Source organism: Trichechus manatus, unplaced genomic scaffold, assembly GCF_000243295.1.
Source record: "Trichechus manatus latirostris isolate Lorelei unplaced genomic scaffold, TriManLat1.0 scaffold00039, whole genome shotgun sequence".
NCBI lineage: Eukaryota > Metazoa > Chordata > Mammalia > Sirenia > Trichechidae > Trichechus > Trichechus manatus.
Genome location: NW_004443975.1, coordinates 2,943,663 through 2,969,810, shown reverse-complemented (window position 1 = coordinate 2,969,810; position 26,148 = coordinate 2,943,663). Strand labels below are relative to the sequence as shown.

Sequence of the window (26,148 nt, the reverse complement as noted above, 5' to 3'; positions counted from 1 at the left end):
CAGTTTGTGGCTGTTGATTGGATAAGAGCGGAGGCCCGGTGGGCTGGACGGATTCTGACAGCTAGGGCGGAGGCGTGGCCACAGCTGCCCCAGAAGTCTACCCACGCTAACGCGACATCATGAACCCAGCAGTCAGATTCTTCGCGCGCCGCGGTCGCCTCGTGCGGCCTGCAGCCTCAGCCTCCGCTCCCGGCCTCGGTGGCGCGGCTGTTCTCCCATTCCGGCCCTCGAACGCCGCTCGAATGGTGAGCGGAGGCCACTTGTCCCGGGCTTTCGGGCGGTGACCTTCAGCCTCCTGCTTGCCGGCCCGCGGGCTGGCGGGAGGAACTTCCCAGGAGTCCTGGCCGAATCCAGCAGTGTCCTCCGCGCCCGCGCCGGCGTGGCAGGCCTCCAGCCCGGGGCGCCTCCTCTAGCACGGGGTGGGAGCCTCCGGCCGGGAGAACACTTGGGGAGGAGAGGCTGCTGCTGGCGAGGGTCCTCCGGGCCCGCTTCTGGCCCCTCCGCGGCGGCCCGAAGGCCAGGCCAGGGCTGGGGCGCTTGGGGTAACCCGCCTGCCTAACCCGCGCTTACTGCTTCCGTTCTGCCGGTGCAGAAGGCACCTGTCAGTCCCGAGTGAGAGGAGGCTGAGGTGGCTCCCTTCCCTTCTTTTCCCTTCTCTTCCCTCTCCCGACTCTTAGCTGGGCCTTGCTGGCCGGACCCGGGCCGCGGGTTATTTTAGTCGCCTGTGCACTGGGAGCCACAGCGGGCGGTGAACTGCTTTCAGCCCTGCAGATGGGGTAGAAGGGTCTTAAGAACTTTTAAGATTTTACTTGTGAAACCGCCGATTCGATTTGTTAGGCTGAGTATAGTTTCTCCCCACTTAACTTTTGTAAAACCCTGAAATTCGTCAACTTGGGTCTCGTATTTTGAAGCATGTCCAGGGAGATTGAATACGACCTAACTATTGCTGAGTGAGTACTTTTCGTTCAGAGAAGCTAAGGAACTTAAAGGTCCAAGTTCAAGTTATGACATGCTGAGTTACTTAACCCTTTAGTAATTGGGGCTTTAAAAAGCATTAGATACTTATGACCGTGTGTATATTGTTAGGAAAAGTTTGAGAAATTTACGGTGATTTAGGGGAGAGTTAGAATTCTCCACTGTTCACCATGGTGTAGTATGAGGTTTGCCGTGAGAGATTTGATTTCAAATCCCACTCTGCTACTCAAAGTTGCAACTTTGAGTAAGTGATCTGTGAGCCTGTTTCCTCATGTGAAATGGAAATAATTACAGCTACTCGGCAAGATTACACATGTGAAAGTTCCTTGACAGTGTTTGTCATGTAGCAGCGCTCTTTAAATAAATGCGTCCATCTAGGATCTTTCAAAATGCGGACAATTTTTCTGGACTATAAACTTTAGGATAGTTTAATGGCATCAGTATACCTGAAACTACAAAATCAGGGATGCTTTATATTCCTGGAACTCCCTGCTCTAATAACTTAAGATCCTTTTTAAAAAAAAAAGTATTTTGTGTAAAGGGAAAATGAGACTGGAAAATTCCTGAATCTATCCCTTTGGAACAAATGTTAAAAAATGAGCACTCCCCTGCTCTCAGGGTTGTAATGTTAGCTAGCTCAGATCATCAGATGAGGTTAGATTTTTTTTTTCATAGTTGTAAACACATCCTTCTTCCTCTAACCTTCTCTCAGCTCCAAAATCTCTATATTGATTTTGTTACAAGTTCTTCCTGGTGTTAGTCTTGAGAAATTCACAAAAACTCAGAATTACCTTAAAAATGTAACATTTATTGAATGCCTTCTATATGTTGGGGCCTGTGAATAAGACAGCCCTTATGTGCATAGGGAGCCTGGTGGTGCAATGGTTAAGAGCTCAGCTGCTAACCAAAAGGCCGGCAGTTTGAATCCACCAGCTGCTCCTTGGAAACCTCATGGGGCAGTTCTACTCTGTCCTATAGGGTCTCTGTGAGTCGAAATCAACTCAGAGGCAACGAGTTTGATTTTTTTGTTTTATGTGCATAGAAGGAGCCCTCATGGCACAGTTGTAAGTGCTCGGCTGCTAAACGAAAGGCCAGTGGTCTGAACAAAGTGCTTTCTTTAGTGAAATATCACATACTTCCTGTTGTCTCCCTTTGGGTCCCCTTCTGTCTTTTAAATTATCTTATTTTAGATCACACTCCATGAAACCGTCTGTCAGTGGGGCTTTTATTGCTTCAGTTTTGGGGGACATAAACTCTGTTATCCAGTTAGTCATGGAGTGACCTTCTGCCTTAGGTTTCTGTGATGCGCAGCTGTACTCTGTAAGGTACATTGAAACATTGCATGAAAAATTGAAAACCTTAGCAAGGATTGTGAGCCTGGCGCAGGACTTGGCAGTGTTTCGTTCTGTCATACATAGGGTTGCTATGAGTCAGAACCAACCCAACAGCACCTAACACACACACACACACACACAGACGCACACACACACATTATGAAGATTCGTTGCTGTCGAGTCGATTCCGACTCATAGCGACGCTATATGACAGAGTCGAACTGCCCCATAGGGTTTCCAAGGAGCGGCTGGTGGATTCGAACTACTGACCTTTTGATTAGCAGCCATAGCTCTTAACCACTGCCCCACCAGGGCTCCATTGTGAAGATAGGAAGTAGAATTTTAAAAGTGTTTGCAGAGATCGTGATTTCAGTGCAATTGACTTCTGCGTTATCTTAATAATTAGTGTTAAAATCCTAGGGTGTGACTGAGGCTGTAATTTCTTGATTTGGAATTAAAAATTTTTTAAGGTTTAGGCTGAAGAATATTGCTCAAATTGATTCATCTAAATCTTTCCAACAAACTTTGAATGGATCAGAACTTTATCATATCCACCTTTTTTTTTTTATTGCAGTTTAGATGAAGGTTTATAGAGCATATTAGTTTCTTACTAAACAATCAGTACACACATTGTTTTGTGACATTGACTGCCAACCCAACGACATGTCAACACTTTCCCCCTCTCGACCTTGGGTTCCCTATTACCAGCTTTCCAGTCTCCACCTGTTATTTAGGGAACGAAATTATTGCTGTTTTATAATGAAAATGTAATGATTTTGAATACAGAGAGTGATGATGTGAATTTAAGGACTTGAGCCTGATTTCACAAACTAACAAAAGTTCTTTGTAGGTGGCATCTTTTTTTTTTGTAGGTGGCGTCTTTTTTGCTCTCATAACGAGGTGATGGACAGAAAGAAGAACCTAGTATTCTTGGTACCACTGCTGTCATTGCTAGTGTTATTGGACCAAAGTATATTTTAACATACAAGGATGTTTACTTAGAATACTCAAAACAAATATCACAATGCAAAATATTTTTATATGAGATTCAAAGTCCCAGCTGCCACTAGCTTTTAAAGGGTAGTAGCCAAGTTGATGTACAGTGGTGTCAGTATAACTGAGCTCCACTAGAGAAATATCTTAACCACACATCTTCAGCACCTTGTATTTTACAGGGTAGGTGTGCAATTCAAGGGCTTCTGGTGAGCTGATTTGGAGTTAGTGCCTCAGTTTCCAGACTTAGTGAGGTGATAACAGAAAAGTGAATCCAAGAGCTTTTGGAGCCTATCAGAGTAGCTTTGAGTCCAGGCCCTTCCACTTGCTATCTGGGTGTTCTGCTGAGGTCATTTATTCTTTGTAAGCCTTAGGGTCTCCTTGAAGGTGGGGACAGTAGTAGTACTCTCTCCTAGGGTGGCTGTGAAAGTCAAATAAGGCAATGCAGGAAAAATGTTTGTTATATAGCACTATAAATGCCAGGATATGATTATTTTTACTATTATCTACTTTTCTGTACTGGCCTAGGCCAGTCTTCTGCATAACTTTAGCCATAGGGAAAAAAATGTACTTTATTGGTTATGTTGCTATATTTCTACTTAGATACAGTGATGCTTTTCCTTTCATTCAGTCTACAAAGCTTTATAACATGAAGGGTTTCCTAAATCTTCTAGGCCTAGGAGATAACTACAAATTAAATTTTCCTTCTGAGAGAACTGTTTACCAAAACAAAATGACTTGATTAGAGATTTGAAAATATGTATCTTTGAATCATCTGATAATGTTTATTTCATAATTAATGCAAGGTGAGCATATTAAATGTCTATGTATCTCTCTAAAGTCTCCTCAATTTTAAAGCATTATATGTAAATCCAAAATTTCTAGTATTTTATAATAAGTATTTTATACAGTGTTATAAAATATTTTTTGGGCAGTTATTAATTATTTTTAATAGTACAAGTTAACGTGCTTCATAGAATCCTAAGTTAGCCCTAAAAAGGACTTAAGGCCAATGGGTTCTTATTCTGGGTGAAGGATTGGCTTCAAGATGTTAGTAAACCACTGAAAATTACATGTAAAATTTTGTGTAGATGTTATTATGTTCATTTTTCTAGAGAGAGAATCCATAGCTTTCCCCAGACCCTTAAATGGTTGTATCACCCTGAAAAGGTTAAGAACTGATCTAGTCCATCTCCCCTCATCTATCCATTTACTTTAATTTATAAATGAGAAAAGATGACTTGCTGAAGGGGACAGTTACTAAGTGGTGGACTGTCTGACTTCAAAGCCTGGACTGTTTGTATGATAACTATGCTATCTCTCAGGCATAATATTTGTAGACCACAGTTAAGCTTTCTTTAAATATGTAACATTTATAAATTTGAAAGTATCATTTCTCAACTATTTTTTAAAGTTCCCAATAAACATTAATGTAAGTACAGTGAACTGGCCAAAGCTTGACCAATTATAAGCATATGAATTGGAAAAGGTCGTTATTTTGTTTAGTATATGAATTCTGCGATAGGTCTTTAACAACTACATTAATAAATTTATATGAGAAAAATTTCCCAAGAAAGGAGTTAGAGGAAGAGGGTGTAGAATGAGAACCCAAATAGAATTTTGGCCTCTTTTGTCTTTGTGGTACTTACTTAGATTTCTTTCCCCTTACAGCTGATGTGATGTTATCACTTTTGGAACTTGGTTTTTTTTCAAGTTGTAACAGTGTCTCATCCTTGTCCTTAGGCAAGCCAAAGTTCCTATCGGATAGAATATGACACTTTTGGTGAACTCAAGGTCCCGAATGATAAGTATTATGGCGCCCAGACAGTGAGATCTACAATGAACTTTAAGATTGGAGGTGTGACAGAACGCATGCCAGTAAGTGACTTTTATGGAGATATTGGCTTATTTTTGGATGAACTAGGCTTTATTCACATAAATCACTTTACTTAATAAATAAATGTTTTACAGAATTGAAATGTAAAATAATTTGCTTCGTGAGTAATAAGATATTTCCCTGTCAGTAAAATTTCAAAGTTAGAACTTTTTGAAGTTTGTTGTTATATGCTGTTATTTGGGGCTGTGGTTTTCGATATTTTGTATTTTATTTGATAGAACTAAGTGATTTATCTCTTCATTCTTGTTAGAATTTTGCAGATTCTTGGTAGGATTTTACAATTTGTAAACATTTTTTATTTCAGTGCTCAAATTCAATTTTTTTTTACTGATTCGGAACTCAGATTTTTCTTTAATATTACACTTTCTATGTTGTTTTCAGTTTTCCGAAAATTATACACTAATACATCAAGTATTATTCTTCACCATGTCAGGTATACAGATAGATGATTTGTAAGTATTTGTTCATGTCACGTGAATGATTTAATGGTTAGAAAACTTTGTACTATATTTCATTAAATCTGAGATGTCGTCATTTGGAAGTCACCTGGATATGTACCACTAAGAAAGAGAAGGCTGCCAAGTAAAGTTGTGCATGTCATCGGTTGTAACATGCATCTTGATTTCAGAGATGTTAAAGTCTGAAAAGAACTGATAAAATACGTGACATATCCTGCTAGAGCCCGATCAGAGTATGCAAAATAGTCAGTGCAGGAATGCAAGATACGATAGTAAGGAGCCAGCCTCTTTTTTAAAGAACACTAATTTTGCTTTTTGTGAAAATATACACAGCAGAACATACACCCATTCAACATTTCTGCATGTACAGTTCAGTGACATTGGTTATGTTCTTCACATTGTGTCACCATTCTTGCTGTCTCTACCTATATTGTTTCACCACCATTGACTTAGCCTTACTGCCTCCTAAACTTCTCATCTATGCTTTAGAGTTACTTTTGTCAATTTGATCTCATATACATAATTCTTTAAGAGAGCATAATGCTCAAGGTGAACATTCTTTACTAATTTAGCTAAACTGTGGTTTAGTTTAAGATTACTTCATGTGATAGTTTCAGTTCAAGGTTTAAAGATTTTCTCTGGGCAGTAGATTCAGGGGTTCCTTCAGTCTCAATGAGTCTGGTAATCTGGATTCCATAAGAATTTGAAATTGTGTCCCACATTTTCCCCCTTCTGATCAGGATTCGTCTGTTGATTCAGTAGTGGTAGCCAGGCACCATCCAGTTCTTCTGGTCTCATGGCAAAGGAGACAGTAGTTCATGCAGGCAGTTAGACCGGCAGTCCAGTTCCTTCTCCCATTCCTGTCTCCTTCCTCTGCTGCTCCAGGCAAATAGAGACCAATTATTATATCTTGAATGGCTGCTTGCAAGCTTTTAAGACCCCAGGTACCACTTACAGAAATAAGAGGTAGAACAGAAACTAAAAACCATATTAAGCCAATCGACTGGATAGTCCCACAAAGCCATGACCCTAAGCCTTCAAACCAAGAGAACTAATCCCATGAGGTGTTTGGTTGTACCTAAGGAGTATCAGCAACTGTAGCCTCTTTATTTATTTATTTTTTGGGGGGAGGGGAGGGTTGCTATTGTAAAATTATATATAGCGCAGCATTTGCCATTTTACCCTTTTTTTGATGTACAACTTAGTGATATCAGTTAAATTAGTCAAGTTGTACAATTGTTACCCTTAATTGATGCCTGTTTTCCAACTCAACAGCAACGGGTTTGGTTTGTTTTTTGGTTTATAAACATAAACTCACTACTTCCCAGAGAATGATTCCCTCTCTTCCTCCCCCCCATTCCCGACCCAGGTAACCACTAATAATATTGGTCCTTATATATTTACCTATTTTTGTCATTTCATATAAGCGAAGTCATATAGGATTTGTCCTTTTGTGATTGACTTATTTCACTCAGTATAATGTCTTCGAGGCTGATCGATGTTGTAGCATGTATCAGGACTTCATCCCACTTTATGGCTTAGTAGTATTCAATTGTATGTATGTACCACATTTTGTTTATCCATCATCTGTTGATGGGCACTTAGGTTGTTTCCACCTTTTTGCTGTTGTGCATAGTGCTGCAGTGAACATAGGGGTACAGTGTTTGTTCGCGTCACTACTTTTAGGTCCCTAGGTTATATAGCTAGGAGTGGAATTACTGAGTCATATGGCAATTCTATTTTTAATTTTTTGAGGAATCACCGTTCTGTTTTCCACAACAGTTGTACCATTTTACATTCCCACCAGCAATGGATAAGAAGGTTGTGATCTCCCCACATCCTCACCAACATTTGTTGTTTTCTGTTTTTTTGATCATTGCCATTCTAGTAGGGGTGAGGTGGTATCTCATTGTAGTTGTGACTTGCATATATTTAATGGCTAATGACAATGAGCATCTTTGCATGTATTTGTTGGCCGCTTGAATGTCCTCTTTGGTTAAATGTCTGTTCATGTTCTTTGCACATTTTTTTGATTGGGTTATTTGTCCTTTTGTTGTTAGGTTGTAGAAGTTTTAGTGTACATTTTAGATGGTGGACCCTTATTGAATATATGGTTCCTGAGGATGTTTTCCCAGTCTATAAGTTGTCTTTTTTACTCTTTTGATAAAGTCCGTTGATGAACATTAAGTATTTAATTTTTATGAGGTTCCAGTTATCTATTTTGTCTTCTGCTGCTTGTGCATTTATTATTGTATTTGATAATCTATCATTTTAAAAAACTGGGTACTATAGCTTTGCCCCTGTATTTTCGTCCAAGAACTTTATGGTTTTAGATTTAAAATTTAGGTCCTTGATCCATTTTGAATTAGTTTTTGTATATGGTGTGAGGTATGGATCTTGCTTCATTTTTCTGCTTGTGGATGTCTAGTTTTTGCCAACATTATTTGTTGAAGAGACTGCTCCTTCCCCATTGAATGGGTTTAGCACCCTTATCAAAAATCAGTTGACCCTAGAGGTATCAATTTATTTCTGGGCTCTCAATTTTATCCCATTGGTCTATGTGTCTATCATTAAATCAGTACTAGGCTGTTTTGATTGCTGTAGCTCTATAGTACGTTTTGAAATTGGGAAGTGTGAAGCTTCATACTTTGTTCTTCAAAATCACTTTGGCTATTTGGGGCCCCTTGCCTTTCCATATAAAGTTGAGGATTAGTTTTTCCATTTCTGTAAAAAATGCTGTTGGAATTTTGATCAGGATTGTGTTGAATCTACAGACAGCTTTGCGTAGTATTGACATTTTCACAGTATTAAGTCTTCCAATCCATGAGCATGGAATGTCTTTCCATTTATTTAGGTCTCTTTTAATCTCTTGCAGCAGTGTTTTATATTTTTCATTGTAGAAGTCCTTTATATTCCTGGTTAGGTTTATTCCTAGGTATTTTATTCTGTTAAGTTCTATTATACTTGGAGTTTATTTTTTTGAATTTTTCCTTGTTGGTATATAGAAATCCAACTGATTTTTGTGTGGATCTTGTTCCCTGCAACTTTGTGGAATTCTGTTATTAGTTCTAGAAGCTTTCTTGTGGATTCTTTGGGATTTTCTATATATAGGATTATGTCATCTGCAAATAGAGATAGTTTTACTTCTTCTTTTCCAATTTGGATACCTTTTATTTCTTTTTCTTGCCTTATTGCTCTTGCTAGCACTTCCAGTACAATATTGAATAGAAGTGGTGATAGCAGCCATCCTTGTCTCATTCTCATTCTCATTCTCAAGGGAAAGTTTCTTGGTCTTAGGAGCCAGCCTTTATCTAATCCATTGCTGTTGAGTTGATTCCGACACATAGCCACCCTATAGGGAAAAGTAGAATTGCCCCATAGGGTTTCCAAGGAGCGGCTAGAGAATTTGAACTGCTGACCTTTGGTTCGCAGTCGAATGCCTAACCACTGTGCCACCAGGATTCTTACAGATATCCTCTAATATATATTTTTTAATTTATAGTAAGTTTAATTTCCACATTTTGATTGATCTCTAAACCTTCAAGACTGAATCTTGTCAGTTTTATAGAATTTTACAACAGGCAGCTGAATTTTATTTGAAGAAAATCTCTGTCTTTCCACCTAGCAGCCAGTTTGGTGATGAGGTAAACATAGGGTCTGACCATATGGTTTGGTGACAAAGGACAGCAACTAATCCTAAAATATTCTCATATAATTCAATTCCTGGGAATAAGGAGGTCAGCCTCAGCTAATAGTGATAGGAATAAGCATGGCTTATGTTTTGAGATGTTCTGCTTCAAACCAGCAAGTTATATGGTTCTGTGGTACATGGTTATCTTCTGCTGCTCCATAGACAGGCCAGCTTTTTGAGTTATATGTCTGTGAAAGTGGGAGACCTGGAGCATCTATTTTGTCGTTTGGCCTCATCTGGATTAATTTGCTGATTAATTATTAAATATAAAACAGACTATATGTGCCCTGAACTGAGTAGTATGATTAAACTCAACCCTTTGCCCCTAAAATCCAAAGGAAAAACAAAACAAAAAAGATTAGGAATTTCTAATGTGAATAAATTAAGAACAATGCGACCCTTCTTTTCTCCCTAATGATACGGTTTGCTGTTTTGTTTTAATGGTGCTCAGTGAAACTCTCTCCACTGTGACTCTTTTTCATTTTTATGAGTCCACATGCACTGAGGTCCGTCACTCCATTCAGATGCCAGTGGTGATCAGCATTCAGTTATGACTTTGGTAGTGGTTCAACCCACCGCCACAGTTTCTGTTCCTGTAGAAATTTAAATTCCCATTTGTAAAGCTTTTAAATCTTCTGATCTGGGTGCTATTTGTCTCCATTTTGTTTGGGGAAAACATTCATAATGTTTTAATTTAGTTTCTTAACATTCAAAATAAAATTTTTCTATTTTTGTTGCCTTTTCTGTTTGTCCCTCATCTTATGTTCACTCTTTGGCCCTGGTTTAATCTGTCTGATTCCTTTTCTTTGTTTTTCAAATTTGATTCCTCTCCAAGGGCTATAATTTCTGTTTTATAAGTTTATCCCTCTCTCTCCCTTACCATCCCCCTCTCCATTCTGCCCTTCCCTTATTCAAACCTGGTGTGGCAGCTGTACTACATTCTGTATTACTAATTTTGGTGAGAACTCATAACTCATTTCTTACAAAAATCAGGAATCATTTCATGAAATCTCATCAAAATTTATTCAATTTATCCTTTCAAATTTGTTGAGATCATCTGGGGTATAAAGTGAAAAGGTTTGCTAACTAAAAGGGTTAAAATCTGCTTATATATTTTGGAAGCTGTCACTTTCAAGTCTGTAGAAACTTGGGTTTTTTAAAAAGTCTTCTCTGAAATTTCCAGTGACCTGAGTGTCAAGGCTTCACCGACTAACTAGAATATCACAGGTTTTTTTGGCTTTGGGTTGAATTGATACCATATTTAGTAGCTGTTTTTCTCACACTGACTGTCAGTGTCGTTGATATTTTTAAAAAGAGAGGAGAAATTCATGATGCAGCATGACATCCAGTGAGGAAAAATAATGATGTTCGTTGGTGAAATAGTTGAGTACTGTTTGTTTTTACATATAGTGGATGAAATAAACAGATATGCTGTACAATGTATATCTTAAAAAATAGGATGATTGGTGTCTTGTGTATGTGTGTGTGATGTATGCACGTATATATGAAGAGTGAATTTGCTTTTTTTTTAATTGGTTTCCTAAGCAAATAGATACATGATACTGGTGATTTTTGGTTCGTTATATACCTATCTTTAACCTTTCTCTACATCCGAAACATTTTTAGGGTCATGCTGATACTGAAGTTGTTGTTTTACGTATAGTTTTTATACCTACATAAAGCAGTAATCGTAAACTTTCATGCTTAATTAAAATTGCAAGTTTGACATATTTTTCTGATTAATTTCAGGCCCCAGTTATTAAAGCTTTTGGCATCTTAAAGCATGCAGCTGCTGAAGTAAACCAGGATTATGGTCTTGATCCAAAGATTGCTAATGCAATAATGAAGGCAGCAGATGAGGTGGGAAGTGATAAGTATGTTTACTTAATAGCATCAGACCAGTATCACCCACTGAGTGGTGATAAACTCTCTCAGGAGAAAAAGGACACTGTGAATTCTTGAGTTAATGAATTTCAAATTAGGATGCAGCATTGTTGTTTGATGAAGATGTTAATAATGGTGCTTAAAATATTCTACTGTGGCAAAATTTCCAGATGATCTTTTTAAGCCTCTAGACTTTCCTTCTAAATTTATAAAGTTTTAAATCACTTTTTTGAAAAGATATTATCAGCACTTATAGATTTGATTTCTTATTTTATGCATAAATGATTACTTTAAAAACTAGTTAGTTGTATGATAATAGGCATTAAAAAATGTAATTCCACTAATCTACTAATAATATTATCTTTAAGAAGCAATCAGAAATAACAGTTTAAAAACTATACACAGTGTTCTAATTATCATTTTTATAAAATTAGGAAAAAAAATCTACTTTAAAGTGAACCAGTTGTTTAAGGTAATAGATTTCTGAACTGCATGCATATGCTTTAAGCTCAGATCATTCCAGAAGATGAAGTTAAGCACCCACTCTCTTAAAAAGCTTGCAATCCAAACACTAACACATAAGCCAAGAGTATAAAAGTATGACAAAAATAGGAATAAATCTGGGCAGTGTTTGTTTCTACTTTTGGCAATTGCTACTCATTGGGCATCTGTGAGACGAAGCAGCTATTAGTGAATTCACATTTCCAAGTCACTAGTTCATTGTCATGCTGACTCCAGTTGTAACATCTGTTAGATACTCCTGCTGAGCACCAACAGTAAATTTAGCTAAAGACTTAACACTTTGCCAGCCTTAACAGGTGGCCCTATCTGAATAATGTTAGAGGAGACATGGCTTTTGCATAAATCAGTCTTCATTTGAAATCAGGGAAATTACCATACCAATCAGAATAGATAATATTTCACTTTTTAAAATAGCAGTGATTTGAACAAGTGATACAGATGAAGCTGAGATTTGCAAGACAACCACATCTGAACTATGGGTACTGTTAGCAAGTCGCTTAGCATATGAAAAAAATGGTACTATAAATGGGGCTTACTTAATCATAGTTGATAAAATAGTTGATTAAAATTGTTAAATAAGTATTAAGTATCTCTTGTTTTAAAATTATCATTAACAATTTTTTTTTTCCTGCAGGTAGCCGAAGGTAAATTAAATGATCATTTTCCTCTCGTGGTATGGCAGACTGGATCAGGAACCCAGACAAATATGAATGTAAATGAAGTCATTAGCAATAGAGCAATTGAAATGTTAGGAGGCGAACTTGGCAGCAAGAAACCCGTCCATCCTAATGATCATGTTAATAAAAGCCAGGTTGGTATATGATCTCTTCTTTGTTATAAATTGAGAAGAACACCTGAAATTTTTCTTGTAAAACCAGCATTAGCTTTTTTACAGGAAGATTCATTCTGCTTATATTCTTTAACTAAGACTTCGTGTAAGTTCTTCTTCTTTCTTTTAGGAATCTTGACCCTATGTCTCAAACTTCATAAGAATCACTTTTAGGACGTTTGAATCTATTATATGTATATAATTATTTTTAAATAGAGTTTAAATAGGAATTATTTTTAAATAGTTTTAAAAAATGAACTATATATGCGTATATGTATATATATACAGTTATTTTTAAATATAATTGTGTATATATTACATATATAGTTTTTTCAAAACTATTTAAAAATAATTTTAACTTTATAAAAGAATTACAAAGATAGTTCAAAGAGTTTCCAAACCAAAACCAAAACCTTTGCCATCGAGTCAATTCTGACTCACAGCAACCCTATGGACAGAGTAGAACTGCCCCCAAAGGGTTTCTACGGAGCAGCTGGTGGATTCAAAATGTGACCTTTTGGTTAGCAGCCGAGCTTTTAACCACTGAGCCACCAGGGCTCCAGAGAGTTTCCGTATACCCTTAAATTAGCTTCCTTTAATGCTAATATATAATCATGATACTTTGGTCGAAACTAAGAAATTAACATCAGTACCATACTATTAACCAAATTACAGACATGATTAGGATTTCCTCCATTTTTCCATCAATGTCCTTTTTCTGTTCCAAGTTCTAGTTCAGACTGTCATGTTGCATTTAGGTATCAGGGCCCCTTAGTCTCCTCTAAGCTGTGACAGTTTTTCTTGGTCTTCCCTCGTCTTTAGTGACTTGGAGACTTTTAAAAGTTGTGATCAGGTATTTTGTAGAGTGTCCCTCAGTTTGGGTTTGTCTGATGTTTTCTCATGTTTAAACTGAGATTAGGAGTTTTGGGGAAGAATATCACAGAAGTAAAGAGCCCTTCTTATTGAGCGTATCAGGGGGTAGATGATAGCAACGTGACTTGTTGCTGTTGCTGTTGTGTACCATCAAGTCGATTCTGACTCATAATGACCCAATAGCGACCTTATAGGACAGAGTACAACTGCCCCATAGGGTTTCCTAGCAGGTCGCTATGAGTTGGAATCAGATAGATGGCTATATGTTGATAATTACTGAATTTAAGCGATAGATACATGGGTGTTCGTTACACCATTTACCCTACTTTTATAAGTGGTTTTGTATTTTGCACAAGAAAAAGTTAAAAAAATAAATATGAATGTATCTTTTTCAAAGAACATACTTTAAAATGTCAGTATTTAGTACAGGGGCAGCAGTTGAGGAAAGAGCACTGAGCTTAACTTATCTGGTCGGATCCCAGTTCTGCCAGTTCCTAACATTTTGGTGAGTCACATAACCTCTTTGAGAGTGTGGCTTTCTTATTCTTAAAGTGGGACCTGCTTCACAGAATTTTTCTGAAATTTAGCAGATGAAGAAATGTTTATGAAAGATTGTATGCACTGTATAACTGTAAGGTATTTTATTATTGCCGTCTTCAAATGCACTTGTTAACTGTACTTCTCTGTGTTTCGCTGTCTTTCATTAACAGGCAGATATAATAATGTATAAATACTTTCAGTATAAGTGGTGTAAGGTATAATACAGTCCTAGTAGGCTCTATACAAGAAACTAGGTTGCTTCTTGTTTGATCCTAAGTGACCTATGACCTGCCATACATAAATGTAGTTGAGTACTAAATACACTGAGTTTGGAGTAGTTGTTCAGTGATTTTCTTAATGAGACATTCCAGTTTGGTTTTTGTCACCTTTGATTACTAATGTACGTTTCTTTTGAAATTTTTTCAAACAGAGCTCAAACGATACTTTTCCTACTGCAATGCATATTGCTGCTGCAACAGAAGTTCATGAAGTGCTGTTACCAGGACTACAGAAGCTACATGATGCTCTTGATGCAAAATCCAAAGAGTTTGCCCAGATCATCAAAATTGGGCGTACTCATACACAGGATGCTGTTCCTCTTACTCTTGGACAGGTAAAGGAATATGACTAGAATATTTTATTAAATTTAAGTATTGGTCTAAATGGCCACAATTTTACCCTCTAACTCACACTGGGGTTAAAAGGCCAAGTTAAAACAATTAAGTTGAGTGATAGAGATGGTTCTTCATTAACCAGTCATCAGTTTTTACTGACATCCACTTAGGAGAAGAGCACAGAGCATACTGGCTAAGAGCCAGATTCCAAGTCAGACTCCTTGGGTTCAAATCTTAGCTTTGCTATGTACAAGCTGTGTGACCTTAGGAAAATTATTTTACCTTTCTGTGCCTCAGTGTCCCAGGCTGAAAAATGAGGAAAGTAGTAATATCTCTTCATAGTGTAATTGTGAGAATCAAATAATTTATGTAGAATGCTTAGAACCGTGCGTGGCACATAATAAGCACATGGTAGTGTCTGCTATCTTCATCAATATCATTATCATGATTTCTTCGTATCTCTCACTCTAAATTCAGGAGATTCTTTAAAAACTAATTTTAAAGTGATTAAATGAGGCAAATTTTACTCTTTAAAATTGTTTTAGCTACATGTGAAAGAGGAATTATTCTCTTCTCCCAAATACCCAAAAGTACTTCCGTATTTTTATCAGCAGTACCTTAAGGAAGTGTCAGGAAATGACTAGTTCTGTCTCAGTAAGCTCACAACCCAGTTTGGGAGGTAAGTCTTATACAAATTATGTATCAATTAAGACATGTTAGATATTCCAAGTATCAAGTGATAGTCACCAAGTAACACTGTTGAAATTGAGATGAGGGAAAGATTTAGCTGCTGCTTACTTGGAAAGATTCTTATTTGTGACTCTGTTCAGATAATGGCAAACACTGAAGACAACTTGATAATTTAGCTTAATTTCATTATGGAGTGAACAAGGAAAACTCAAAGTGATTAATTGAAATACAGATGATGTGACTAAATTGAACTCCCTAGATTAAGTTGCTTTATAAGACTGTGTCTTACTTATCTGCATCATCATTTCTTAGTACCATGCATACTTTATAAGTAGTAATAATGTAAGTCTTTGAAACTTTTGCGTATCCCTCTGTTTTCTAATTTTTTTTCCTTTTTTTGTGTGTCACATGTTAAAAACCACTATGCTAAAGCCGTTTGGACCATGACTCAGCCTCCTATGTTGCATCATCTTTCTTCATATTATGACAGAATATTCTATTTTTCTGTTTGACTTTATCTTATCAAAAGCATTTATACTTACCTTTATTGAAGTTGTGTATTGAGTTACACCATTTTTCCCCAATTAAATATATTCATAAATGAATCTAACTGACATGTATAAAATTGATGTTATATCAGATGGATCAGGGCAACCTGAAAGGACTTAGATATATTTTTTTAGCTTTTTAGAATAGTAGGAAATGCTAATATAATCAAAACTAATAGCTTTTCAGTGTTTTTAGGCAGAAAAAAAAGGTAGATTTAGTGTACGTAACTGTACATCCTAGCTTGCCCAGCTGAGTCCAGTTTATGCTTGTTGTCCTTGCATGATTATTATTAGAGCCCTTCCCACATTAAAAACAGAAGAAAATCCGTGATTACCTTATTTAAAGTGTGTCATATTTTTGATGCCAGTGTGACATTAATGTTAGAATTAAAATGCATCTTGAAGCTGTAGGCTGACACTACCCTGGTATCTTCTTGTGTTGGTCGTGCATCACTTGGCTTCTCGAGCCCCTGTAAAATGTCCTCCTGTAAAGGTGTTCCCTATCAGGTTCTTAAACTGAAATTGTATGGAAGTATTTGCATTTTTATAGAGGATTCAGTATTTTTTTCCTCAAATTGCCTGGGACAGACGAGTAAATGATAAGAAACAACTTAAGTTTATTTGGTAGATTGCAAATAAACTGATAATAAATAATTTAATATAGTGAAGTCATTCTTTTTTAAAGTTTATTTTCTGTGTTGTTTTTCTTTCCTTTTTATTAAAAGACCACATTATAAACAGGCTGCTTATAACCATCAGTGGCATTGTCCAATCTTACAGGTTTATAGATCCTCATCCTTACCTACACTTTGCTCATCTTATCAGTTGAAACAGTATAAATACCGCTTGAGTAGATTATAATTTAGTATTCTGAAATGTGTTTTTTTAATTAAAAAAAAAAAAACAAACTTCAATTTAATACAGTTAGAAAAACTTCTAAGCCGTAGGGAATTATGTATCCTCAGTGTAATTTCCTTCTCTTCAGGAATTTAGTGGTTATGTTCAACAAGTGAAATACGCAATGACAAGAGTAAAAGCTGCCATGCCAAGAATCTACGAGCTCGCAGCTGGAGGCACTGCTGTGGGTACTGGTTTAAATACTAGAATTGGCTTTGCAGAAAAGGTTGCTGCAAAAGTGGCTGCACTCACAGGTTGGTGATAACATGAATTATTAATAATTTTCTAGGTTTTTCTGTCTTGAATTCTTCCATATATTAAAGTTAGAAATATACTTTCCCATCAAAGATTTGTGTTTTATGTCTGTTTCAGAAGTCATAATGTAGACCCCTTGGTTTTTTAAAAATTTGCCATCTATGAGTGCATACAGCCTGAGGTTAAAATCTGCCAGAGCTAGCTTTGTTTACTCTCTGGTGGTGTTCAATCATTTTCCCTTTAAGGCTGTCTAAATGCGAGTTTTCAAAGCAGGTGGAATCAACGGATGATTGAAAAATTCATTTGAAAGGTAGGTATGTTGTAGATATTAACATGCTTAATATTTTTTTTTTCCTTTGCCATACTGTGGTATTTCTTTGAATTATTGGCCTTTAAAAGGTAATTGAGTTATCTTTCCTTTAGTAGAGTGAGTACTGTACCCTTGATAATAATTATTAATGGAGCCAGGTTGTCATCTCCAGGTAACTCTTACTAAGATACAGATGTTACCAGAGGACTAGAGTAGAGATACTTATACAATGCACATTCTTACTTACTAGCAGCTCTTTCTAAAAATCAGATTTTAATAAAGAACTGTATTCTTAGAGTATAGAATATGTTGTTAGTGTTGTTGTTAGGTGCCATCGAGTCAGTTCCAACTCACAGCGACCCTGTGTGCATCAGAACGAAACACTGCTTGGTCCTGCACCGTCCTCATAATCGTTGCTGTGCTTGAGCCCATTGTGCAGCCACTGGGTCAGCCCGTCTCCTTGAGGGTCTTCTCTTTTGTTGACTCTCTACTTTACCAGCATGATGTCGTTCTCTAGGGACTGACAACATGTCCAAAGTACGTGAGACAAAGTCTTGCCGTCCTTGTCTTTAAGGAGCTTTCTGGCTGTACGTCTCCAAGACAGATTTGTTCGTTCTTTTGACAGTCCATGTATATTCAAATAGAATATACAGGCCTTTAAAATTTTGAACATGGGAGAGTTTGACTGAGAACATCTTACTCGTTTTGGCTTCCTGTTCTCTCAGGGATTCTTGTGGGCCCCTAGCTAGAGGAAAGAATGGGATCGAGTAATGTGGGTAAAAACATTTGTACTAGGAAAGGGTTGTGGAACAAGTTAGAGTGAATTTTACCTGCCTTTCGTCCTTACCCAAGAGTAGCCAGGCATCATACACATGCGTTCGCAGTGGGAGTTTTTTGTTTTTGTTTTTTTTTTCCACAATATATTTATTATGCTTATTTTTTCACCGTTTAAATGTGCAAGCGTATCACCAGGTTGTTTCCACTCCTTCAGGGCTTCTTAAAGAAACGTAGACAAAGCTTGAGTCTTAAGTAGACATTTTTCTGAAGTAAAATTTTTATTTTCTGTTTTTGCGTTTCATATGCGAGAACTTTCTATTTACCTTGCTCATATCAGAAGAATGTTTGTTGTTGTTGTTGACCCATATAGATTGTTTCTGTCTGTTTTCTTCAGGCTTGCCTTTCGTCACAGCCCCAAATAAATTTGAAGCTCTGGCTGCTCACGATGCCTTGGTTGAACTCAGTGGAGCCATGAACACTGCCGCTTGCAGTCTGATGAAGATAGCAAATGATATTCGTTTTCTGGGTTCTGGTCCTCGATCAGGTCTGGGAGAACTGATCTTGCCTGAAAATGAACCAGGAAGCAGTATCATGCCAGGTATCATCGCTAGTACATGTAGCTGTTACTTGACTAGGCCCCAGGCATTCTCATCCATAGAACATTTCCTTTTCTTTAATGTGATCTCAAAGACGGATGGGGATACATGAGGCAACTTGTTTCAGAATATCTGTGTGGGCCACTTTGACCAGGACTACTGGGAACATCACCCAGTAAGATAGGAAGAAAGAATCTGAATAAGCAGCATGTACTTTTATTCCTACACTAGAAAACATATAATGGTTCTGTCTTTTACAGTTCCAAAGCCAAGAGAATTCTGGAACAGACTGTTAAAGTGATCCTTATGGGTTGAATAAAAACAAGCCATACCAAACGCCTTGTATTTCACTTTTTGGTTTGGGCTGTGGGCGTGTTAGATCCAGGAAGTGACACAGACACTGTATGTCTCGATTTCAGCAAGTCATTTGACAGACTCAGATGATAGTCACTGAATCCAGCAGAGAAGTGTGGGCAGTACTATGAGGTGGACACAGCTGGGGGAGCAGTGACATTTAAGGAGTGACTAATGAGTTGGCTTCAGCCTGGAGGACTGGCTTGGCAGTAAGCTGAAGGGTTCTGCCCTGTCACCATTTACTGGTGACTGAGGTGAAGGCACAGGATAGTGCTGATAAAAAAGTTGAGATAGCAGTACATTGGATGACAGAATCAAGACTCATAAAGCCCTCTGATTCATAAAACTGACAGCGTGACTTTTAATAGTCAAAAAAGAAGGGCCTGACTGTATATTCTTTTAAATCTATACCCGTGTAGAATGAGAAGAGATCTGACTTTAAAGTAATTCATGTTGAAAAATGACATAAGGATTTAGTTGATTGCAAATCCCAGGTGATTGCCTAAAAGTGAGAAGTAGAGAGTCACAGATCAAGAAATAATCTTCCCAATATGTTACCTTGTACTCCTCAGAGGATGTCTGGGACATTGGTTCAGACTCGAGCTTGTCAGAGGAGTGTCAACAGGGTGAAGTGGTTCTGGAGACTTAGGATGAGTAGGATAAATCCAGCTTCCTCTGGGAAGCCCCCCCGAGTATTGAGACATGTTCCCATAGCAGCATGCCTGTCTCTGTATTGTCCCTTATCTGTTACAGTTGCCTGCTCTCTTCCTAGCCGCCAAGTTCTGTGAGGACAGGGACTGTGTTTTTCCTATTCACCAGTGTGTTTTCCATGCCTGGCTCTTGGTAGTTGCTCTGTAAATATTTACAGAATGAATGAAAGCCATGAAGGTACAGAGCTGTATTTAATATGTAGCTGGGGTTCAGTTATTGCTACCCATCTCCCAGTTTTTGTTAGTTTGTTTCACTAAATTGACATTGATGGTTAGGTCTCTGCTTTATTATATGTTTTACTTTATTTAATGGAATTGGATTTCCTTTTCTTCCTGATTTGACGTAAAGCGTAATCTTTATTGATGCCTGAAGTCATGAGCATGTTTGATACGGATTCTGTCACTGGTGATTTTCTTGAAGGAAAGGTGAACCCCACCCAGTGTGAAGCGATGACCATGGTTGCCGCACAAGTCATGGGGAATCACGTTGCTGTTACTGTTGGAGGCAGCAATGGACATTTTGAGTTGAATGTTTTCAAGCCAATGATGGTGAGCTTTAAATTTGACTTTTAGTGTTTTTGCCTGTGAAGGCCAATTGTCTTGGTTTTTGTCTTTGATAAGGTTTTCAGAAATTCCACATTAGGTACTTGGATGATATAAATAGCAATGGTAAGTTGACTGTATGTTAGGTTAGAAGATTCAAAGTGGATATTTAATTAGGTGACTTTTAGCTCAAGTAATTTGGTGGTTTACTTTGTTTTAAATAGAAAAAAAAAAAGTCTGGACATAAGTATAGGTTTCTTCCTTACATCTCACCACTAGGGATGCTAAAAAACAAAAAAACGACTGCTGTCAAGTCAATTCCAACTCACAGCGTCCCTGCAGGACAGAGTAGAAGTGCCCCATATGGTTTCTAAGGCTGTAATCTTTACAGAAACAAACTGCCACATCTTTCTCCCATGGAACAACTGTTGGGTTTGAACTGCCGACCTTTCAGTTAGCAGCCCAGCACTTAACCACTGCACCAGTGGCTAGGAATGTTTAAATCTCCTCAGCTTTAAAAAAAAAAAAAAAAAATCCCCCTTCAACCTTGCCTCCATCTCAGGCTGCCTCTTTCTTCTTCCTTCAAAGTCTGTCTTCTTGAAAGAATGGTCCATACTCGCTTTCATTCACACTACAGTCACTATAGTTGCTTCAGCCCCCACCAGTAGTGCTTGAATTGTTCCCATAGTCATTAGTGGCCTCCTAAATTCAATAGACTTTCCACAAGGCTTCTTTCACTAACATCTGCTGCTGACTCTTCCCTCCTTGAAACACTTTTTCTTCAACACTTTCTCCTGAGTTCCTTGTCTTTCTGTCATCTCTCAGGCTTTCTTTCATTGGTTTTACCTCTTCCACATACCTTGAACACATTATTGTGCCCGCCAAAACTGTTCTTTTTCCTTAACTTTATGAAGATGGAACAAGATGGCATCATCTTTCACCCGGTTTCCCAGCTACAAATAATGGAGCTCTTGTCGTCATTTAAGAGTCCTTTATATGCGTAAAGCATTATATCTGAAATATATTGGCGACTTGTTATCTAGTTGGTATCTGGTATAAAGTCTGAACATGCAAATGACAAATATTAAGTATATTCATTCAGTGTATTTTTCAAATATTTACTGAGTTTTACTCTGTGCCGGGCACTGTGCTGGGTTCTAGTGATAAGCCAATTAATAAGACATCTTCTTTGCCCTCATGGCGTATACGTTCTAGTGGAAAATAAAGACCAGCCAAAGCAGAACTTAGACCTGTAAGCTTTTGCTTTTAGATCAGATTATTAACAATTATTACCAGCTGCCTTACATAATAATGAGTGACTTGTTAATCTTTTTTTTTTTTTTTTGTCTTTAATAGAAAATAAATCCATTTGCCTTGTAATAAAGTATCAAATTAAACCTTAAAGTTCTGTGCTTTCTATTAGAGTCTTATGTTATTGGGAGTATAGTTGTCAGACCCTGGAGTTTTAGGCCAAAGGAAATTAGAATGTGGATATATCAGAATAAATACTGAAAATGTTACCTAAAATAAAAAAAAACCTAAAACAAACTGATTGATTTAATACTATCTTTAAATATTATATGAAAAGTTATATTAAAATGACCATGAAATATTTTAGTTTCTTTAAGTATAAAAAAATGTGATGATTATTCAGAACTAGGAAGCCCTGGCTGAACTTTCTAACCTCTGTATCTTTGCTTATCCTCTTCTTTCTACCTAGAAGATTCTTTTTCCATCTCTGGCTGATCTAAGTCCCCTCCATCAAATGGACTTCACCAGTTCTCTTTCTCTGTGCTCTTCAACACTTCATCCCTCTGTCTCAGAACTTACCACAGGATAGCTTATGTTTTAGTTATTTGTATTTACATCTTGTCATCTCTTTTCGATTTTTGTGCCCTCAAATGTTTACAATTTCTTTCACATTTGTTCTTTTACATCAAGCCAAAACCCATTGCCATTGAGTCAGCTTTGACTCGTGGCAACTCCACGTGTTAGAGTAGAACTACTCCATAAGATTTTCTTGGTTGTAATCTTTACAGAAGTAGATCACCAGGGTTTTCTTCCACAGCACTGCTGGGTGGGTTCAAACTCCAGTCTTTAGATAAGCAAACATTTGTGCCACCCACAGACCTGTTTTCTTTTACGTAGTGACTTATAATTTGTAGGAGTGCTGTATGTTTTATTGAATTATATATTCATTTGTGAACCATAAATAACATTATGAATAATATGTAACACTATGAATAATATATGTTATTGACCAAAAAAGAATGTGAGACTTAGTAGGTTTGTATCTTTCTCTTATAGATTAAAAATGTGTTACACTCAGCAAGGCTACTGGGGGATGCTTCCGTTTCCTTCACAGAAAACTGCGTGGTAGGAATCCAGGCCAACACAGAAAGAATCAACAAGCTAATGAATGAGTCTTTAATGTTGGTGACGGCACTTAATCCCCATATAGGTAAGATTTCAAGGAATAATATTATTTTGAATATAAAATAGAAAAGCTGAAAATTTTTAAAGAGATTACTGGATCAGTGTGTGTGGACAGCAAATTCCTTTGTGACATTGTTTCAGTACTGCCTCTTAAAATATTTGAAATTGTGTTGAAAGGTATATATTTATAACTTAATGGTGTCATAGTTCTATCAAAAACTTGATTGATGATACTTCATTTTTTTCAAATGTCATAGTGAATTCAGAAGTAGTAGCTTAAACTTATTTTACTCTTAATGGAATTCAGAAGCTTGACATTCTATGCACACCTTTGTGGAAAGTTAATTTATTAGGCCTCTCAGCTGATAATGTCACTAGGTGGCACTGGCTGATTAGCAACATGGGATGAATTCATTTTCCTGCCTTCTCTAGATTCTGCTCTGCTACGTTTTGTTGTTGTTGCTTTATTCAATTCTTAGATGGAAAATTGGTAATTAAAAGAAAAAGATATATTCATTGCTTATAGGAAAAATGGGGAGAAATGCAAATAGTTTATGTAAAACCATGCTTTTGTATTCTAAGCCTTTTCCAAAATTGTAAATACTTCATTATGTACAATCAAACATCTATATGTTTGGATTATAGACTGACCGTAGTGATTCCCATTAAATATGCCCTCTCCTCACTTATTGGCATGGTTAGGCTCCAAAGACCAGGTTGTTATATAAAAATTGCCATTACGAGAAAATGGAGGATGATGACGTCATCTCACAAAAATGAAGGTGACTACATTATGACATAACGGCCAAATTACATCATTACATAACTGCCAAACCACTGAGAATCATGGCCCAGCCAAACTGTCATATAACGTTAACCATCACAGCCAGCGTTAACTCTCGACTGCCAGATGTACGTCATTAATGCACAAAATAGTCAGATAGCAGATTTTTTCTGTTGTCATAAGCATGAAATGAGATAGTTGATAAATGAGGAGGAGTGGTTTTTTTCACGTATCTGTCTTTATTTTCCTTTTATTTGTGATTTGATTTAAATAAGTAGAACGTATTTAAATAAATAGAAAAGTGTTTGACTTTTGTAGGTTTTAAGGCATTCACTGCATTATATTATGATGTGTTAAACCCTTTTTCTCCGTTTTCCTTACTGCCAAGCTGAGGTTGTTAACATATTTGTTGGTTTTCTGTTTTAAAACAAGTTATGATGCAGTCATTTGGCATGATAGGGTTACTACTTTAAAACATTCTTCTGTAATCCTGAACTTCACATCAAGCTATAATTCCAGTTTTACAAAGTTAAAGCTTATTTGGCTTGCTTTGGGTAGCTCTGAGCCCAATATGATATCTGTACTTTGATGTAGTATTGAGATTGGTTATGATATTTTGATCCGTTTAAAATTATTGTACATCAGCATTTAACTGGAGAAATACAAAGGGGAACCCTAAGGCTCTTATGCAAAATGTTTCATCAGATCTATACTTCAACCCTTTTTCCAAAACATTTGAATTAGAGGTGGCTCCTAAAGCCGAATGATTTATGAATCTTTCCTTGAGTTAATTTAATGTGATGTGAAAAGACTTATCAGAGGCCATACAAGGATAAAATGGAAAAACAACGCCTTACTGGTTGACCAAGCATGAGCCTTACCACCCTTCAGGCCGTGGTTCTCATGTCCTTGTTAGGTAACATGCTGATTGTTCATAGTGTTTTGTAGGATTTGAAGTGAAGTCTTCAGAAGAAGAGAACTGAATGTGGTTAGCATTAGTGCTTGGACTTTAACAGTATTATTAACATAAAAATTCTTGAGAGATAAGATTGACAAAAAGTTTAACATGAGAAGTCTTTCTAAAAGTTATTCTGTGATCAGTAAATGCCCTTTTAACATAATTAGCATTCACAAATTCAGTTAAGTAATAAAATTAGTAAATTAGTAGTAAAACATCCATACTTTGCCTTACAGATGGTTATTAATTGCATACTGACGCATAACATCTTGCTTGGTTGATGATCATATTGCCTCAGCACACTTTTTCCCTTTGGTCATATTCCTCTGACCTTGCTTTTTATTTTCCTCCCACAACGGTTTTATTTTCATTTTTTCTGTCCTTTCTTACTTTAACTGTCTGTCTTTTTTCTTTTTAATTATGTTAAAACAACTGGCAGAACTGCTCTTCCTGTTTGGTGGTGTTATTAGGTGCCGTGGAGTCGGTTCTGACTCATAGGGGCCCTGTGTACACCAGCCCCAAACGCTGCCCGGTCCTGCGCCATCCTCCTTTATTTCTTTAAAAGTTACTCTGAAATACACAGTACACCTCTGATCTTTTGTTCAAGTATGTATTTCTGCTAGAAGTTCCCCACCTGTAATCTTCTGAAGTCTGGGAAGAAGCCAGTGTAGGGAAGATATTGCAGCCGAGAGCTGATTAGCTGTTGGAAGCAACAGCGGCTCTGAGGCTCTTCACTCCTCAGAACCCTGACTGCTCTTCCCTCATTGTGAGAGGACTCCTCACACCTCAGAGCCACTCACCACAGTTTCCAGCATGCAGGACTGTGTATTCAGTGTAGCCTTTAACTTGCAATACTTCATTGGAAAGTTAATTGCTTTCTTGTTAAACATGTTGTTGGCAACAACACAGATTTGCACTACCCAGATGTACATGTTTATGTCTTGGTGCTACATTGTTTTCCTCCACCCCATCCGCCCCCCATGAAAATATCTGAGTTAGTGGGCAGTTTCAGTTTAGGAAAAATCTGTTGTAGAAAGTGAGATAGGTTTACATCTGTCTTGTTTAAGAAAAGTGAAGGTTTTATTATATGTAAGAAATGACAGTTATCAAGATAGTCACTGTTAAATATTTTAAAGATTAAAAAATATTGCTTGAGACCTGTAGCATCAATATCAAGTCAATAGTAATGATTGCTGTTTGGTAAGGAAAACAAATTTTACTACTAACTCGATCTTTTTTTTATTTTTACTTCAGGGTATGACAAGGCAGCAAAGATTGCTAAGACAGCACACAACAATGGATCAACCTTAAAGGAAACTGCCATTGAACTTGGCTATCTCACAGCAGAGCAGTTTGATGAGTGGGTGAAACCTGCAGACATGCTGGGGCCAAAGTAGTTTAAATATATTTCTAATAAAAACAATCATGTTGTGTAAAATAAAAACTAAAACAGACTCCTTGTTTTTCTTACACCAAAATGGATAAACTTTTAGGGAAACTGCCATCGAGCTTGACTATCTCTGGCAGAGTCATTTGATCAGTGTATAAAAAACTTGAGGATGTGCTAAGTCTAAAGTGACTTAAAAGAGTATAAAATAAAATAATTAAATTGTATAAAATTTTTTTAAAGGCTCATTTTTCTTTTATGTTAATTGACTTGTATTATAGTTGCATCTGTGA

At 37.1% G+C, this 26,148-nt stretch overlaps 1 protein-coding gene across 1 annotated transcript; it reads left to right on the top strand.

The window, feature by feature from the left end:
• The first annotated feature begins 105 nt into the window (after positions 1-105).
• FH (fumarate hydratase) lies at positions 106-26,148 on the top strand. The gene is made up of 10 exons (XM_004375851.3): positions 106-245; positions 5,046-5,180; positions 11,098-11,208; positions 12,389-12,565; positions 14,427-14,609; positions 16,834-16,999; positions 18,482-18,685; positions 20,169-20,296; positions 22,598-22,751; positions 25,723-26,148. Exons 1-10 carry the CDS (start codon positions 120-122, stop codon positions 25,863-25,865), a joined length of 1,527 nt encoding a protein of 508 aa, XP_004375908.1. The 5' UTR covers positions 106-119; the 3' UTR covers positions 25,866-26,148.